The sequence below is a fragment of the Choloepus didactylus genome, chromosome 2, assembly GCF_015220235.1.
Source record: "Choloepus didactylus isolate mChoDid1 chromosome 2, mChoDid1.pri, whole genome shotgun sequence".
In the NCBI taxonomy this organism is placed as follows: Eukaryota; Metazoa; Chordata; class Mammalia; order Pilosa; family Megalonychidae; genus Choloepus; species Choloepus didactylus.
The window spans coordinates 65,063,720-65,083,889 of NC_051308.1; the positions used below are offsets into that span (position 1 = coordinate 65,063,720).

At 32.4% G+C, this 20,170-nt stretch overlaps 1 protein-coding gene across 4 annotated transcripts in view; it reads left to right on the forward strand.

Moving 5' to 3' along the window:
- Positions 1-20,170, forward strand: part of KCNT2 (potassium sodium-activated channel subfamily T member 2) — a 446,059-nt gene that overhangs the window by 319,913 nt on the left and 105,976 nt on the right. For 3 of the 4 annotated variants that reach the window (XM_037825119.1, XM_037825122.1, XM_037825121.1), the window contains 3 exons: positions 2,123-2,295; positions 10,064-10,135; positions 13,423-13,557. In XM_037825119.1, coding sequence (XP_037681047.1) covers positions 2,123-2,295; positions 10,064-10,135; positions 13,423-13,557 — 380 coding nt within the window. The remainder of the gene's footprint in view (positions 1-2,122; positions 2,296-10,063; positions 10,136-13,422; positions 13,558-20,170) is intronic. The other variant, XM_037825120.1, reaches the window with a different exon arrangement.

Consider the following 20,170-nt stretch of genomic DNA (forward strand, 5'->3'; position numbering starts at 1 on the left):
CTGCATCCCTGAAGTGTGTGATTTGGGATTATTATGCCCCGTGAGTTCTGTACTAGTATCAGCAGGCTGGTGTCCTGGTCTAGTTTTATCATTACTCATTTCCCTTGTTTCCATCATCCTGTTCTCTGTTTTTGTTTTTTGTTTTTTGTTTTTTTTAAATTGCTCCTTGAACTACTTCTGAGTATCCTTGGAGAAGGTAGTTCTTTTTCCTCTACTTATCTCATAAATATTGAAGTTTTTAATTGTTCCAATATCAACTTGTCACTCTTCTTGTAAGAACTCTTTTTGAATAATCTCATTCCATTCTATGACTTCAGATCCCACTTAATAAAATAATTTTCCAGTCATACTTCCAGTGAAGACCTGTTGTCCTTATTCTTTACATTTACTTTGTCTTCTCCATTCTTTCTTTTACCATTGATAGACCTTTCCTCTGGGTTCATTTTCCTGCTTCCTAGATTACAGCCTTTAGAAATTCCAATAGTGAGATTCTGTTGGCAGTAAATTCTTTCCATCCCAGCTTTCCTAAAAGTGCTGATTCTTGAAAACAGTTTTTTTTGGGTGTTTATAGATGGTTAGTTTTTTTCTCTTAGTGCTTTAAGAATTTTGTTTACTGCCTTCTTTGTTCTACTTTGCTGTTGAGAAGAGAGACATTACTCTAATTGTTGTCACATGTAGTAGTCTCCCTTTACTCTCTGGATGTTTCAAGATCTTATCATCTTGATTGTTCTGTACATTCATTATGATGTGTATGACTCTGGATTTCTCCTTATTAATTTGGATTAGGATTCGTTGAGTTTCCTGAAACTGAGGATTTTGGTTTTTCATTAATTCTAGAAAATCCTCAGTCAATATTTACTTGAGGAGTGTTCTTTCTGATTCTATCTCTTCTTCAGGTGTTAGGATAAAATATGTTAGATCCTCTAACTCTGTCTTCCAAGCCTCTTAATTTTTCCATCCTAGTTTTTATCTATTTTTTCTCAGTCTTGTATTCTGGATAATTTCTTCCATTCAGTCCTGCAGTTCATTAATTTCTCTCCAGCTGCATCTAATTTGTTGTTTAAACTATCTTTGGAGTGTCCATTTTTAATTATTGTAACTTTTATTTCTGTTAAGGTATCTATTAACATCTGTGTGAATATTTTAAATAGCCTCTAGTTCTTTGTTTATACTTTAAGTGCTCTCTTTTATTTCTTTAAATATATAAAACATGCTCATTTTATATTCTTTAAGAACAGCAAAATCTGTGGGAATTATTCTCCTTTATTGTTTCTGCTGACTCATCGTGCTTTGTTTCCACCAGTGTTTTGTAATTTTTTTTAAAGAGATAAAAGGAGAGAATAGTCCACATTATATGAATCCACAGAAATTCTGTTGATCTCAACCTGAATAAATAAAGAGAAATTCCCATCAAGACATATCAAGATGAAAAAGCAGAACATCAGACAGCTCTCCATCCAAATAATTTAGTTTAAAAAAGTCTTGGTTTCATAATGCTAAGTCCAATAAATTGAAACTTCTAAACCCTCAGGAAACAGCAAAATGCCCTCAGGACAACAGTGAGCTTTGATAATATATTTTTATTTTTATTGTTATTGTTATTATTATTTTACTTTTGAATATTTCCATCATTATCTTGCCAGCTCATCTCTGCATTTAAGCAGCTGGGATTTCGGTTTGGTTGGGATTTGTTTGTTTTTTAATCCATCACTTTAGGTATTCAGTACTGAAAATACTCCTGAGATTAATTAGTTGTAATATTACTATGCTTCTGGAAATGAAAATCAGAGCTAGATAATTTGAAAATATAGATAACTCAGATGTCATCTAGCACCAAATTTAATTTATAATAGAACATGTGCACACATATATTGCTAATCTTTTTCTTTCCCCACATTATACTACATACCCACAAATCCATTCACCTTATCCATGCACATCTGTATTTCATATAGCAGGCTGGAAAATTGAACACAGAAAAATGTAACTTTTTCAAATTTTTTAGAAAATAATGGATTTTCTTGGTTAGATTAATTTCACATTTACCTTTACCCTAAATTACTTCACTAAATTTTAGTGGAGTCTAAAAATGGCATTACTTTGTATAATTTTTCTTCTCTAGAGTTGCCAGCATAACTACTATGAGGATGCAAAAGCCTATGGATTCAAAAATAAACTAATTATAGTTGCAGCTGAAACAGCTGGGAATGGATTGTATAATTTTATTGTTCCTCTCAGGGCATATTATAGACCAAAGAAAGAACTTAATCCCATAGTACTACTGTTGGATAACCCGTAAGTATATTTGAAAATACGCACACAAGACAAAGAGTTTTAAATCTTATATTATGTACATCAAATATAATTTATTTTAATTTTCTTGGAATATTTTAAATCAGATACATTATGGCTCATAGTCATTGGGAGGTATATTCTGTGCTGCACAAGGAATATGGTTATGGTTCACAAATACTATCCAAAACATAACTGGAATTCCCCTAACATTTTATTTAAAACTATTTTGCAAGCAATCATCAAATCACAATACCAGTGGGAATCATGCCACTGAAATAATTATAGCAATTTTCCTTAATGTAATCAACTAACCTGGAAAACTCTACCAAAACTGGGCAATTTTGTTCTTTTTCTAAAGAACCATAAATTAACAGAGAAGCACATTAATGATCCAATTTTATGTTATGTTATGAAGCATCATCATAAGTTGCATGATTCTACAACTGTTAAAACCTACATTCTATAACATAAAATGAGTAGTGCTTTACCATGTTCCTTTATTTTGAAAATGTTGGATGATTTACTTTTGTGAAATAAGACTACCTGAGCATTTCAAAATTCTTTGAAAGCATAAGTTTAAGTCACTGAATACAATGGGAAAACCACTGTATTCTGAAATTGTGGTATTCCTCTTTGTGACTCATATAGTAGCAGATGATCGTTAGATCAGTACCAAATTTTACCATCCTCTAGCTCTCTTGTTTCATTCCAAAGTGATGCAAATTTCAGAATAAACTGAAAGAGGGCAAATTTGGTTGCTTTGCTTCTGTCTTTCAAAATTATCAAAAGAAGAGTCTCAAAATAGAGCATCTCCATAATATGTTATAGCTTTATGGCATCATTTATTCTGAATATGTTAAGATCAAGATACTCCTTGATACCTCTTTTGTTTTTAAATGTCACCATTTATCAGAATGTTAATCAACTCTAAAAATTGAGCACACCTGAAGGGTTCTCATTTGAAGAATTTTCAGGTCTGATGACTCATTCACTATTTCATACCATTTGGCATCTAAAGAAAGGTGAAGTACATTTAGGTCAGATGTGGGGTAACAGAACCTTGGAACCAAACTCATAAGAAATAAAAGCTTATGAATTAAAAAAAAAAAAAAAAAGAAAGTGGGTTGTGGAATGGTTAAGGGCATAGAATGATTGTAAAGCACTCCAAGACCTTTTGAAAATGTCCCTAATCTTGAAGTTTCCCTAGTAGGAAGCTCCAAGGGACTCAGTGAGCTGGTATACTAGAGACGCTCAATTAACTATGTGAATTCAGTTGTGCCAGATTTGGGCTTTATTTTGCTACTGGAGTGCTCACCTCCCTGTTGATAGACTCCAAGACAGGAGAATTTACTCTGGTTGACTTAGAGCATCCCCAATTTGTAGGGCTTGGACCAGGCTGGATCAACTCAAGCCCCAGGTTACAGAGGGAAAGAGAAGAGACTTGAGAAGAACTGGAACTGGCAGAGCTAAGGGCAGAGATGTCCTTTTCTCCTTCTGTACATTATTTCAAGATACTATTTCTTGTCCTGGGGATATGCCTCCCCAAGAATCAGTCTTTCCAAATTTGACTGTGGAGTTTACTTCATATAACAGATATTGATTCTTCTCTCTTACAATCTTCAGTATTGCTAAGTAATTCCATTTCAGAATCACTTATTCCCCTTTCCTCATTTCATTATCCCAAGCGGGTGGGTGGCAGGAACCTAGGAAGTCCTTCACATGTATACCTGCTGTAGACTGTGGAATGCCTAGAACCAAATCAGTCCTTTCTGGTCAGTTACCAAAATGTCTTATTCCTGAATGATTGATTTGTATATTAGGATTATAAAATGAAGTGGTGTTTTTACAATCTTAAATGCCTAATCTGTCTATTCACATAAAAATCTGCAAACTCTGTTACTCTTAATTAATAGCAAGCTGTATCTCTGTATAAATATAGATACAGCTTTTATCATAGAATATTTCATCTGAATGGGACCATAGAGGTTATTTAATAAAGCTAATATTTTTTACCTTTACCCACTGTTCATAATAGTAATAACTGTTGAACAATTTACTACAGGACACTCATTATACTGGACACTTTACCTTTATTTTACATTGTAGTCCCATAAGAACTATAGCCACACAAGATAGTATGATCTAGTCTCTAAGAAATGTACCAGACAGCTCAGGATCTCAAAGCTTACAAGTCAGAAGTATAACTTTTAAATAAACCAATGTCTGTGTGACTTGGTTATACCACCATCTCATATTTTACAAAGGAGGAAATAGAGACCCAAAGAAGTTAAGTGACCTTATCCGACATCAATTCTGGGAATAGATCCTGATATGGTATTCCTAATTCATTGTTCTTACAATGCTATGACCTAACCTAGCTTGCAGATTGTTGATACAAGGGATGGGAAGGGTGGAGGGGATGTTAGTCAATTCTTTTTAGAAACAAAAATAAATTTTAACTGGATTATTTTTGTGTTAAAAATTCCCTTTGCTTTTCTGTTGGCATACATTTTGGAATCCAACTATTCATATGAGGTTGTTGGATGATTTTATTGTATTTGATTTTATTTCAAAGAGTCAGGATGAAAGTGCATGCTGTAAAATTTATTAGCTTCCTGTGTACTTCCCGAAAGTGGTGTTTAAGATTTTTATTTGTTGTTCTCTGAACCCTTCAGTTAAGAATGAGGAAACAAAAACTAAACACCAATGGATACAGTTCCAGGGAACTTTATGCAATCTTCTTTTTCTTTTTATTTTTTTCTTAACAACTGGATGTCTGTTGTTCTGCCATGGCTAGAATTTTGTAATCCCTTCTACAAAATTACAAAAAAAAAAAAAAAATGATGTTTTCTTCTTTAAAATATTTCCATATCATGAGAATTAGTACAAAAATTATCGTATACATTTCTAACGTTATTAGTTGGTTAATTTTGGTGAGGTTTGACTTTATTTTAAATTAACATGCATTGCTGAAAATTATATTCAGTGCATGGTTACTTAGGAAATTTAGGTGAAAGAACAATTAATTCCGTATAATGAAAATAATAATAACGGATGACTCAAGTATAGAATTTTAAAATGTGATTTCAATTTATAATATTCACAAAATAATAAGCCAAAATAAGTGTTCACAATGTTTCCAAAGAGAAAGCTTTCTTGACCTCATATGGTAATTAAATAAAAGTCTGTCATATTCACAAAAAGGTTTTACTTGGTTCATTAGAATTGATGTCAGTTCTGATTGGTTGGTTGGTTTTCTATACTGATTTTGATATTTTGATTATCACCCCTAACTAAAGGTCATTGAAACATCTGACAAAGCTATTTCATAGAAGAGGTAGAAAAGAGAGAAAAGATTTGGGCTATCTTATCCAAAGTCACACAAAATGAAGTACAAGATCCAAGCGGATGTTCCAAACTTTACAAAGATTTTTACACAATTCATTTATTAAATCCATCTTCTCTTCAAATTTAGTGCCAAATGAAATTCAGTTGAACTCAGTCCAATAGTAAAAATGGTAAAACTTCTGTTATGTCAGAGTCTATTTTAAATAAATCAAACCTTGAATTCATACAGATCCATGATAAGGTCAAAGCGCAATCTCCTCTAGGCTTAATACACATTATTGAATCTCTCTAAGCCTCAGATATCTCATTTGTAAAATAGGTATAACATTTATCTTAACTGGTTATTGTGAAACTAAGTAAGAATATGTATATAAAGCACTAGCACAATATCTAGCTCATGAAAGAAAGTCATGAAATATCAGTTCTCCATTTGCCAATCAAAAAAATAGTCATTATTTAAACAGACAGATGGATTTGTGTGAAAACAATATAACAAAAAAGAGGAAATTTATTTCAAATGGTTGAAATTAGTCTACTTGTATTTTTTAGGAAGAAATAAATTACTTAAAAATAGAATTATGGAATGCTAACAATAAAATATGTTCATAAAGACACTCATAAGATTGTGCATATTTAGGTGCATATAAGATTGAATTTGTATTTTTGTCTTTAAAAAAGAAATATTAGAGAACATATTAATTACTTTCAAAGTTATCTACTCTATGCTTTTGTTTAATTTGAACTAAAAAGTTTAGTTTATTTTAGTTATTAGTTAAATGGGAAAGAAATAATTGTCCTGAATCTTACAAATTCATGCAAATTCACAAACTTTTTCTTTTCCTAGGAATCACTGTCTATTTAAATATAGAGGGGAATATTTATGTAATTTACACATAATGGCAATTTTTATAATGATTTTTCATAAGCATTTGAGGTCTTAGGTTCATAAATAATCATCTTTCTTAATAGAATCATAGAATACTAATTGATGAGTGTGCTTGTTTTTCTTCTGTTTACTGACATTAGTTGCTTTTATTTTTTTTTTATTTTTTCTTTTATTACTAATTTGAGCATGTTTTGTTTTGGTCTATGCATATTAATTATGCCCTTGATACTTTTTCATCATGTTTATCTTCCTTTTATTGGTATGGAAGACTTTTTTTTATGTTAAGCAAATTTGATCTATGAACTTTGTATAGGTAACACTTTTTTTGTTTAAAATTTTTTTCTTATAAAAACTTTTGTCATGAGCCATATATTTAAATCAATCATTTTCTTCTCTTCTCCTTAATGTAATTTTTTTTAAATCTTCGTTTTATTGAGATATATTCACATACCACACAGTCATACAAAACAAATCGTACATTCGATTGTTCACAGTAGCATTACATAGTTGTACATTCATCACCTAAATCAATCCCTGATACCTTCATCCTTAATGTAATTTTTAGCATAGATAGGACTTCTTTATTCAACTGTCAAATTAAAAGTTGCGTTTTTTTTTTTCTATTGTATTTATGGTTCCAATTTTCTACATTCAGCTCTTCATTCATCTGTACTTGTTGGGTTAGGAGCTAGCATAAAAATGGACATCACCTATTTTTATGAATGTTTCATGGTTTTGCTTAATGTTTCTCAATACATATCTTTCAATACTATAATTGCTATTGTGAGGCTTATGCTTGCCAATTAACTGTCTCCCAATGACTAAAAAGATTAGTCTATTAAGACCCTGTTGTACCAGTTATGTTACTCATTAACTACTAAGCAGTTTGGTCCTATAAACACTGTAGCCAATTTATTTAAAGGAGCAAGCACAATACATGTAAATATACAACCGATTTTTTCTTTACATTTGATGTTCTTTTATGACCAATGTTTATCAAGAACAGTAGCAGATGAATGTATTGAATATACAAGAGTACATTTTGCAAACAGTATGACATATTAGACTCTCTACATTAGATTTGATTGATTTCTCAGGAATATGGACTTGCCAGGTTTCAAGGGATTTGATTTATCTTGTAACCTAGCTGAGTTCATGTAAGGATGAATCATGCTATCATAATACAGGTGTTAATGTATTATCAGAATTGCATGTGACTAAACTTCATGAGTTTGCCTAGACCAAGGCAATGCATATTATAATAATTTTGATGGCCACATAACTTTAATGATCTCTACTAGACAAAGCAACAAAATACAAAGCCCTTATCTTTAGTTTTAACTCTAACAGGGGAATTGACATAACATAAGGACTTATTTTGCCCCCAGTAAGTCTTATTACATAGAAGCTGTTTAATATCTGTATTGAATTGAATGATTCAATGATATTAATTACTGTTGCAAGAAGTGGTCAGATAAGACAGCATGAAGAAATTGAAGTAATCTGAATCTAAAAGGGTGGGCCAGATTAAAAGAAATTATTCCAGGCTAGTATATATAACTGCAATTAATAATGGTGAAGAATTACCCAACTCTGCCACATAAAAGTTATGGGAACTTAACATATTTGCTTTATCTGACTGGGACTATGTGAAAAGAGAGATACAATAAAAATAGCTGCAAAAAGAAAAAGTCACAAGCAAAAAAGATGTTCAAACAACCCTAAAATCTCAGTGGTGCAAAAGAGCAGTAGACTATTCCTGACCACACAAACACACTACAAATTCGGGTGATTTGAGATGATTTTCTTCCCCACAGTGATCAGCAATCCAGGCTGCCCCCATCTTGTGGCACTTGCATCCTCTCATATGCTTTCATGATCACCGAGGCAAGGGAAGAGAGCTAGCGGGTCTTGTATCAGACGTTAAATTGTTTGGCTTAAATGACTCTCCTAACTTTAAACAGTGAAGTGCCCAAAAAGAAGAGAACTAAAGCTCTGTACTACCCAAAGACACTTCAAAGTATTGGGAGTGTATATTGCTGTAACATTTGTGGAAAATAATAAAAATCAGGAGCTTTAAAAATGTTTATAAACTTTGATTCATAACATTCACTAATATGATTGTTTTGGGGTAAATGATAAAAAATTATACTTTAAAATAACTCATCCAAAGATGTCCATGCTGGTGTTATATATAATAGCATGATATTGGGAATTAATTATAGCCCCAACAATTACTAACAAAACATTGAAGATAACTTATAAACCCAATAATTGAGGATTTTATAAATGAATTGTGGTGCATTTATAAGATGTAGTAAGGTAGGGTTATTTGAAATCTTGTAAAGAATGTTACTGATGGCAGGCATTTAATGACAATCTTTGGAAAGTTTCTTTTTTATGCTTCTTTGTATTAAGCATTTTTTTCTTTAGAATATAAAGAGATAGGAAGATGATCAACAGGAAGAAGATAAGTCAGGGAGGAAAAAGAGTTGATTTTGCTGGGATAAGCACCTGGGAAAATATAGGTACTATAATTCCCTTTGTCTAAAATTTCCCTCCTCATTTACATTGGGCAAATTCCTACTCATCCTTCAACACCACGTTAAATATTACTTCCATGAACTATTTCCCAATTCTGCTTCCAGAGTGCAATGTCTAAGTTTTTAGATTAAAACATATATTGTAATGGCATGCTTTTGTACTTACATTCCCAAAGACTCCATATTTCTTATAAGTTAACATAATATTCTTTTTGCAATGTTTGATTATATTAAATATCCTATTATATAAAATGTTGTTGGTACACATATGCTAAGTGAATAGGTGCATGAATGAATTAATAATTTTATAAAATGAATGCAATAGATAGAATGATTTCTAAGGAAGCTTCCGGCTTTAGGATCATTTCCCCTAATATGCATATAATCAAATATTTCAGCAATAATAAATATTTTCTCAGTAAGTACTGAGTAAATCAAATTAAAAGGTGATTTACTTTAATTTTGTATATTGCATATTTTGCACTAATACATATACCATGGTACAAAAAATATATTTGTTAGTATTACTTTTATATTCAGGGACATATTGTGTTGTCATTGTATGTATCTATTAGAGAAAGTTGCTCATAATAGGCTGGTAATTTTATCCCCTACACTTAGGGTCGTCTAAGAAAAAGTCAATAGTTCAACATTTTACAAGGTGTCCTTTGGGTGAATAACTTTTAAATTATCTGATAGCTTTAATCATAATTGAGAGTATCAATTCAGTATTTTTATTGAATTGTGCCATAATGTTTCTGATTTAGAAAGCTGAGATACAACTTGTATTTATATCTCTGAGTGCATTCTCTTATTCACAAGTGCAAATGACAATTTCTAATTAATGTTAAGGAAAAAAGCACTTTAAAATTAATCTTGTCAGCAGTGTTTAGTTGTAGAAATGCAAATTAAGTCAACTTATTTTCTTTCCCTAGAAGTACTACCACTGTTGTGACATTGTGTTTCATTTTGTAACCCATCTGCTACTTAGGCCAGATATGCATTTTCTGGATGCAATCTGTTGGTTTCCAATGGTTTACTACATGGTGGGCTCTATTGACAAGTAGGTGACACAATCTTTGGCACACTAACTAGTGTCCTGTGGTTTGTCCTGTGCTGTGACTTGTTACTGCATGAGTGTACTTTGTCATGTCAGTATTGCAAAGATGATATAATCTGCATGAAGACCTTATGTTTTTGTGTTATACATCTTGTATTTAAATTTCGTATGCAGTAATACAGTGTTTTATTAAACAAATCTTGCTGCATGTCAATTATGTCAATTTTGCTCAGTTTCTAAAGCTAATTCAATTTTGTATCTTTTCTAAGAATACCATTATTAGTATTGACAAATAGTGGTAGAGAAAATCTAAAGGTTTCAACATTGCGATGTATTGACCTCATTGCCATAACTTCTGGAAATCTTCAAAAAAATAAAATATCAAAAAAAAAATATGATACACTTGGAATAACAGAAAATATATGTCACTTTTTCATTTTAAAAAAATTTAACCTGGGCCTTAGAATAAAACATTAAAATTTACCAATTGAGAACTTTTCTACTTGAATTTCATTCTGCAGATGTGGAAAAACAATGTTTTGTAAATTTGGAAGTGTTTTTTTGACTGTGGATACATTAAAGATTAAATAAAGATGGAAATATGTTTAGCCTCCATTCTACATTAGTATCATTTACATTATCAGTTGTCAATTACTAAACAACTAAAATCTAAACTATATAAAAACTATTCAAACCCATGAAAGTGGAATTCTAAATAAAATCAACTCTTATTTTATAACCAGTTATGTTACTTTGAAGTAACAGTGTTATACTAGAATTAATTAGAAAAAGAATATATTTAAAAGATAAAGATTAATCCTCCTGTCTGTCTTGTCTGATGTAAGTGAATTATTGTGAGGAAAAGAGCTAAGAACATCAAAACCCTACGGATAATGATGAAATGGGATTTGCTATGAGTTGATAATTATTGGAGCTGGGTTACTGTCACATGGAGATTCACCGTAAAATCATGTCTTTTGTATAGGTTTGAACATTTCCATAAAAACAAAACTTAACAAACCTCTATGTGTGAAATAAAACAGTCACAAACATTACCTCACATTCATATATTCACATTCTATCCTTCTTTGGAAAAAGGAGTCTTGGATGAGGACGGAAAGGGAGGCTCTCTGTCAATTAGATTATCTGCTTTTGTTTTTGCTGTTTTTTTAAAAAAAAAATTATTCCCTCCAAATTGATTTCTTTCTTGGGCAGCCATCTAGTGGCCAAACTGTGTAAAGCAACTCTTCTTAAGCAAAATAAGGCAGTTAGTTGCCTTGTTGGATAGGGTCGTGGGGAGAAATTTTGGTAGTGACAAGTTATAAGAATAAGTTGGCAGCCTAATTAAAAAAACAAACAAACAAAAAAAGATTAAAATTAATGCAGTAAATATTAAATAAATATAAATGAATAATTTAAAATTAAAACAAGGAAATGAAAAGGCTTAATGCTTCAGAAATAGCATTCCAATTATATGTATTTTCTAGACAATTAAACTCAATTTTTAATCACAATTAGTAAAATCATTTGTCAAGATTATGTCTAAAGTACAACAGCCAATATTTAGAGTATGGAATTACCTGACACATGGGTGTGGGTAGCTGTTAGTTGCTTAGCTTAGGTACTTTACTAGTGAAATTTTTATCAAATATTAATTTCAAGTTCATTAAATTATTGCTTATGACATTGTCATCTTTCCTATCTTAACTTCTCTCCATATATCCTTGTCCAATCAAGCTAACCTTCTACCACATTATTTTCATTTTCATTTTCCTATATAATTACAAGAGATTTTTTTTTTATGGGACAAAAAATTTTAAGAGCTGAAATATGAGAAAGTGATTTAAATTTGTAAGATGGTCTGAAAGCATATGACTTCGACATCATTTTTATGGTGCATAACTGAGTAATATCACATTCATTTTCCATCTAGCTCTTTCTTTTGTAATGTATTTTAAATATATAAGAACATAAATTTCATATATAAAAGGAATACATGAGTAGTGCTAGGGACTTGAACTTGAAGGTCTTCATATTGGTTGGATGTTATGGTCATGGCCCCTTTCACCACAGGAAATTTATTTGGAACAATGTTCTATTTCCACAGTTTTAGCCATAAAATCTCTGCCTCAGAACATTGCTCCTGATTCAAGTGAAATATTTTTTCTGGGCAACTCCTGAGGATCTTGGAGTCAAGGCTTTGGTAATACTCTCTTGCCTTATTACAGAGTAAGAAATCCTGCCTCCTGCCTTCCCATAAAAGGAAAATAATTCCCTTTCACATGACGTGGCTAACTCCACCAAACATGCGCTTGGGAAAGATCCTCAGGGACTTGACTGATCAACTTGAAAATCTAAAAGGAACTGTTCTCCTTTATTTTCACTTCTGTTTAAAATCAAAAGATGTGGACATCAATTTACCCATCTCTTTTTCTCTTCAATTGAATCTGTACCTAGAACATTCATGTACTTGTTCAAGTTTAATCTCTCTTATCCAATCGAATCCTAGTTGTCTAGTTTGCACAAGACAATGAGAACAATGATTTCCCCACTCAGCTTTAATAATAACTTTTTAAAATTCATTGAGAGAATTCAAGGTAACGTTTATCAGTGATAGCTCATAGAAATTTATATCATGGTTTAGCAATTTCTTTATGCAATCAAGGAAATCAGGTTATTCAATCACTTGCTCAAAACTTTAGACTGCTGAACTGTAGGCCTGAATACAATGGATATGTGTATAATATCCCACTTGCTCTTGGCTAGGTAGAACCAATCCATAGCACACAGCTCTTACAGAAAGAAAAATACACTTTAAAAATAAACATCTCATAGTTTTATATTCCTTCATTAGTCTTGACTATCTAAATTAATATAGTAATTATTCATTTCTACTCTTACTAAAAGCACCTTAGGAATAAAAAAATGTAGATGTTTTGCCTTTGAAATAGTGTGTTAACTGTAAAAAAAAGTTCTAAAATGTTTTTTTCTACTTAACTACAAAATGGATATTTTCCAAGTTTTTATATAATTATTACTAAATGTTTTTAATTTATGATAGTTCAAAACAGTTGAAATCTAATGAAATGTAAAGACCCCCAAAATACAATTCATTTTGCATTCGTAGAGAATATTTTAATATCACTGCGATTAATATCTACCTGTGCACACTCTGTGAAAGCTGCCTATAAGGGCAAACTATACAGGCTTGGGGGATAAGCAAGTTTTAGCACTGATCCTACGTTGTTATTTATTTAAAGTCCATTTTTCTCTGTTGATTTTTATACAAGCCTAGATGATTTACTCAGGTGTGGAGTGACCTTTGCTGCCAACATGGTGGTGGTGGACAAAGAGAGCACCATGAGCGCCGAGGAAGACTACATGGCAGATGCCAAAACGATCGTAAACGTCCAGACCCTTTTCAGGTAAATGTCTGAACTCAAAACTAACATTGACTTAGTGGCAAACTTGTGAAACGTTTGAATCTGACTGTGTGTGAGAAATGAACCTGAGAGCTTACGCTGAATTTATGTGCATTTATTCATTCATTTAATCATGAAAACAAATGCTAATTTAGCTCCTAATATGCAGCAGTCATAGTTTTTGACAAGCCATCCATGTTATATTCTTGGTTTTATGACTAGCAGTGGCCGAAGGTTTGCATTTACAAAACTTTGTTTATAACTAGGATTGAATGAGTGCAAGACCACAAATAGGTAACTTACACATGTAACCTTCTCCTTAATTATTTCCCTATTTTCATAAAAACAGCAACAACTACTAATCCAGATATGAATTCCCCTTATGTTCACATTTGTGTAAAAACGAGCAACCCTGACCAGAGAAATCCATGCTAGAAGCAAAGTCAAAATCAAGACATTGACATCTCTTAGAATGAGTCTCCTTAAAATCATTTGAAAGTTTAAATATTTGAAAAATTCCTATTAAAGTTTTTTTTTGTTTAGTTTTGCAGAAGCCTAAAGGAAATATCTGAGCTACCCAAGTTATGAAAGTAAATAAAACAATCTTAACTGTGTCATCCTCCCTCACTCTACCTTTAAACCTTCATATTGTAATAAAGCATATATTGAGGCAAATTATCTCAATATATGTTTTATTGAGTTCAGAATTCAGTGCAAAGAGTCCCAATACAGTTGAATATTTATTGTATGATCTTAGACAAATTACTTTCTTCTCTAAGCCTCAATATCTTAATCACAAGTTGATCGAGATTTAAGAAATACATGCCTTAGCACATGCCTGGTAGTTTTTAATTACTCAATAAATGTTCCAGAAGGAGGAATGCACACACTAAAGTTATTATAGTGAACCAGTTCACTTAGAATATAACTCATTAGTTATTGAGCTATATTAAGGAGTACATCTAAAGTGTATGGCACATGTTTAAAATATAACATTTATAAGCAATTTTTTCTCTGAAGAATAGAAAGCAAAATACAGGGTAGAATATTAATTCTGAGGGGTGATTTTTTAGCCAATGAACAAAGTAAAATCATACCTCTTGATTCCATACTTGATAAAAGTTAATTATAATTGCAACAAGAGTGGATGCTAGGTCTTTTTGACTGAACGTACCATTTTAATTTTCAACTTTAGAGTGAAGTTTCTGTTGCTTCAACTTTCATTGTGTGTTGTCTGAATAAATTACTTTTATTTCACCATAATAGTAAATCTTCATCTTACTGAAAGTTGCAAAGGCTCTAATTAGAATTTTGCAACAAACAAATTGATCAGCTAACCAAGGGCAAATAGACATATGGCGACTGGCTATGCCGACTATCCTTCCTGAATAACTGGCAGAAGAGGTGATCACATGTTATATAAATGAATGACTTTGCTCCCTTAATGATTACACTTAACTATCTTAAGCAGGTGAATATTTTAGGAATTATTCCATTTTCATGGTCTGTAGAGATGTTTAGACTGAATATTTTCAAGCAGAACTTTTCAAAAGGACTATATGATGACACCCAAATTGTAATTACCTCTGCTCTCTCCTTTCCTGTGTCCTGTAAAGGCATTACCATTATTTTATTAAATACATTGCACTGGTTTTTCAGGGAAAAAAAAAATTCTATGAAACCTTTTTAATGAAGTAATTCATAAAAAGCAAATCTAGGCATGCTAACCTGATGTAGTATATACATTTTAAAAGTGAGAAACCTGTAGGTCCCTATGATATAAGAAGTAATATCACTTATGTAGGTAAGTTCCCCAAATCATGTATACTTCATAGTTTCACTTTACAGGGCAGTCAACTACCAGCTGCAAAGTCACATTCTTTGAAGATTTTAATTCCTATTTCACTGTGACTTTTGTCAACACTGCTTCTAATATATAATTGTTGATAATTTTGACAACCCTCTACAGATGATCCTTTCAGTACCCTAATTTATTGTTCTTGTCTTCATCTTACTTACCACTACCGCTTACTTTCTACTTCACTTCTTCTAGTATCCCAACTCTTAACATTCCTTTGTCCCTTCTGGAACCTACAATGTGCATTGATCCTACTACTTTTTCACTGTTTTTCCTCACCTGATATTTTTTCTTCCCTCCTCACCCACATTAAATTCCTTGGACAATCATTATAATCACTCTTGTGCAGAAACCCTCAACATATAATCACTGATTCTTTACTGTGGGCTAGCACTGAACTCAACTCTTTATCCTTTCTCTCTTCTTCCTACTCCCTGTTCTCTGCCCTTTGTGTGCTCTGTCCTCTACCTTGTATGAAATTCCTTAGAGGCAGATGAAAACATTCCAGAAGTAGATCCTATTGCACTTTTAAGTAACCATCAAGCAACCAGAAATATTCATTTGCACTGGCTGGATATAAGACTATTTAGGATTTAAGCCTTGGGCCCCATCCTTAAGGGAACTACATTTTTGCACATTGATTATGCAATGGTGAGTAGTATCTCCAAAATATCTTAAATCGACCCATATGTCTTGATGAGTGCCATTGATTTCCTCAACTGAGAGTCAATTTCTAAGTAATTAACTAGTAAAGCCCCTGGTGTTCACAGAAATATGTATAACAGAAATAGTTTTGATAGACAATTCCAGGTGTGGACTTTTGGATTAAAAAATAATGAACTGAGCCAACCTGCATGGTAAATTAAAATGCTAGTTGCACCTGAAGTGTAACTCAAACTAACACATGCATCTATCATGCTGTTTATCCTGAAGTATTTTAAAGTAACTTACAGATATCATAACAGCCATTCAACTGGCATTGATGGAGCTGGGAGTTAAACCAGAAGATTTCCTAAGCCTAAAGTCAACTTGACTTTAATCCAGGGAGTCAGGATGTGTACGTATTATTGCGTCATACTGTCAAGCAAGGTTGTTGCAATGACTGAGTGGGATGGTTTCCGTAAAGCACTCACAGCAGTGCCAGGCTCAGAGTAGGAAACGTAATTGGCAATTGCTGCTTATTAAAAAAGCAATTTGGTATCCCAAAATTGGTATTTCTAAAATACAGTGGCCACAAAAAAAGATGTATCTAAAGGGACATCATGGTAATTTTATTAATTGGAAATATTTGGGCAAGAAGTTAGATGCACTATTTTATTTGGTTTGTTTCTTTAACTCTGGAAAAGAAAAATCAAATCATGTGATTTGCTCAGTAACTGAATGAACTGGGCAAATAAAGAATACTATATGTTGCTATTTTATATGTGACAATACTGCAATTTATTTCAACATTTGTAAATAACTGTTAGATATTTGGGCCCATGCAATTTTTACTTGTTTATTTCGACATTCCATTTTGATGTGAAACATTTTGACTTTTAAATTTCCCATTTTTAAAACTGCCAAGTAATAAAATAGAGAAATTATCAATTTACGCTTAACTTATATTAGAGCCCAGGAGACAGAAATGAGATGGAGTTCAAGGATAAAATGAAAGTAAGAGTGCTCGGTTCACAAGTTATTGACGTAACTGGTACGGCTATTTTACCAAATTGGAATGCAAATAAAGTTAACTCTTTTGTTCAGAAGCTCAGATAGATCCCTTGAGCTCCTACCTGCCCAGCTTACTAGGACACACAGCTTTACCTGACAGGCTTCTACCCCTCCCATTATTATCCAAGGACCCTTCAGAATTACTCTGTCCAAAAGGACCCAAGGCAAAATTGGAGTATCTCATCTAATTTACTAGCAGAATATATAGGGGATAGGAGGGTGGCTGGGGAAGATTTGGGGGAGAGTTGGGACATAGGGAGAATTCTTTTCCATCGAGTTGCATCTATAACTGAAGCATAGTTTTCTAATTGAAAACTAGACTGCACTGTTCAATGTGTCTTCATCCACTGTGGCAATTATGCATTTGCTGATTCAGTTCCTGCATGATCGCTTAAGAGATGCCATTCCTTCCAGAATACGACAGCCCAGGAAGTGCTCCACACTTTAACGTCCAAAGTTATAGCACAAGTATATAGCATTCAAAGTTTTAACTCATGTTTAATGAGCACTTCTGTAGCATTCCCTTTGAGCAGGATATCTCCCAGCCAAGAGGATCCTCCAGTCTCAGACATGCTCTGAGCAAGAATGAGCTCTCTCCGGCAACAACCTACACTTCTTTGATCACTTGCCCAGACATGTCCTTTTCTCATGCTGAGTTCCCCTTTGTGTGCTCTTAGCAGCTCTTTCTAGTTCCTTTGAAACAGACTCTATCCCAGAGTTTCCATGTTCCTTGGAGAAGGGATTATCTCTATCCCTTTACTCAGAGGAAGCTTCTAAACAAATAACCCACTACCTCCCCATTGACCATTACAGAACACCCAAGGATAGAAGGGGATAAAGTCTTTGTCAAGTCAGATCCTGTTACACATTTCTCTCCCTTGTGCCTAAGGGACTTCATTTACACATGTAAGAGAAAACATTCAAGTGTGAATTCACAGCACAAAGATCTGCCAAAAAATGATTATCTGAATTCCAAATTGAAAGAAAAGCAGTATCTCACTTTCAAATATAAATTTACCTAGCAAGGTAATCAGTACAATTGGAAATAAATATTGCATTTTTTCCATTTTGATAAAAAAATATTGTCTAAACTAAAATTAAATAAGTACATTAGAATATCTCTTGCATTAAAAACAACTGGTTCAAAATGACTATGTCAAATTGGCCTATCAAAATGTCCTACCTTAGGAATGTTTGGCATGTTTAATTTGATGGCATCTGTCATTATTCTTATTTTATTGAGAAAGAAAGGAGCATTGCAAGAAATTTAGCTCATCCTAGCCCCAAAAGGAAAATAATGGCAGATACAAGCCTAGACCACAAGTCTGAATGTCAAGAGGAAGGGGAGATGAGAAAACTCTCCAGGCAAAGTTAGTTTCTCTGAAGCTCTCCCAGAATAATTTTCAGTGCAGAATGAGTTAATGATTAAATAGTTGTTAATTTTCTATGAATGATAAAATTCCAGGCCAAGAGTGATTTGGTTTAGATGTTTTTCTTTTTGTTTTCTAAAATTTAACTGATCAGCCTTGATAAAATAACAAGGGCTCTGTCAATGGAAATATTCAAACAAGTCATGGATCTACCATCTGTTTGGAAAGCCATAGAAGAATTCCTGTGTTAGTTGGATGAACTTTAAGCCTCTTCTATTTGTGGTTTGTTAATGTGGAATGATTGACCCAGAAGTATTTATTGAGTGTCTAATGTTTGGGAGTATACAGGATGCTATTACTACAGTGGTAAATTTGGCAGACCACAGTTTCTGGCCTCAGGAGCAGGAAAAGTATTAAGCAAGTCATTCCAAGATGTAACTAGAGCAGTAGAATGTGGCAACTATGGCAAAAAGTAGAGTGTTAATTAGACCCAGGTAACAAAAATATCTGACCTGGGTTACGGAATGCCTCCCTGGGGAATTAAGTGGGCAAAGAGATGGTTAGAATATTTGAGCTGGGGCAGTATATACAAAGGCCCTGAGGTACTGGGAAAGCAGCATATTCAAGGACTTTGAGCAGAGCAAAGGGAAGACTGATGTGACATGATTTGAAATGAAATCAAAGCCATTCATGGCCTTGTAGATTATGTTAATAATTTGGTCTTTCTTTCAAGAATAGCAACAAATCATTGATGGATTGAGAAGTTTTAAAAGATCATTTTATCTACAATGTAGAGAATGGTTTGGAGGAAAGCAAAAATAGGTGAGAGCAGACCAGTTAGAAGACTTTTGCAGCTCCAGTACTGTAAAAGTATAGAAAGGTGAGTTAAGAAAAAAAAGGATATTGTCTGTAACTTGTCACCAAGAGTCATAATGGTATTGAAGAGGTAACATCGTATGCATATGGGGAATGACTTAATTCAAAATGATATAACCACGAACATAAATAGCACAATTTAAAACAACTGTTGAATATGTATAAATACAAGAGTAATTCTTTTATTCAGAACAAAAAGATTTTTAATGTTTAGATTGGCTATGGTTTACATGAATAAAATTTTAAATACAGGACGTACCCGATTACTTATAATACTCTCATTTATTACTAACTTGGACTTCCTAATGTGTTTAAAATTATTTATAAAAGATTAAAATATATTCACATTTGTTTTAGAATAGATAGTTGTAATTTAAGTTGGTATTTCATGTATCAAAGTGTATTTATGTATCTATGTATATTAACGTATATTCTCTGTTAGTCAAAAACACCATTCCCAGACACCATTATAGATTAGAATTTATCTAGCTCAGTAAGTAATATTTTGATTAGAATGTTGTAAATGTTTTCCAGATTTCTATGTTCTTGTCTTTGTTTTGGTTTAAGATACAAATGCAGTTAGTTTCAGAGTCTTCTCAATAGTTTGTGAAATAAAGTATATGGGATATTTTTCATTTTTATGTCAATTGCCATAAATAACCATATCATAAATACTTAGTGAATGAATTAAATAAAGGCAGGGAACTATTCCATAAATATTTTTATACATGTCCAAAATTGTATTTGCATAGAACTATATTATTTTTCAATTACAATATTGCTTTATTATAATTTTAAT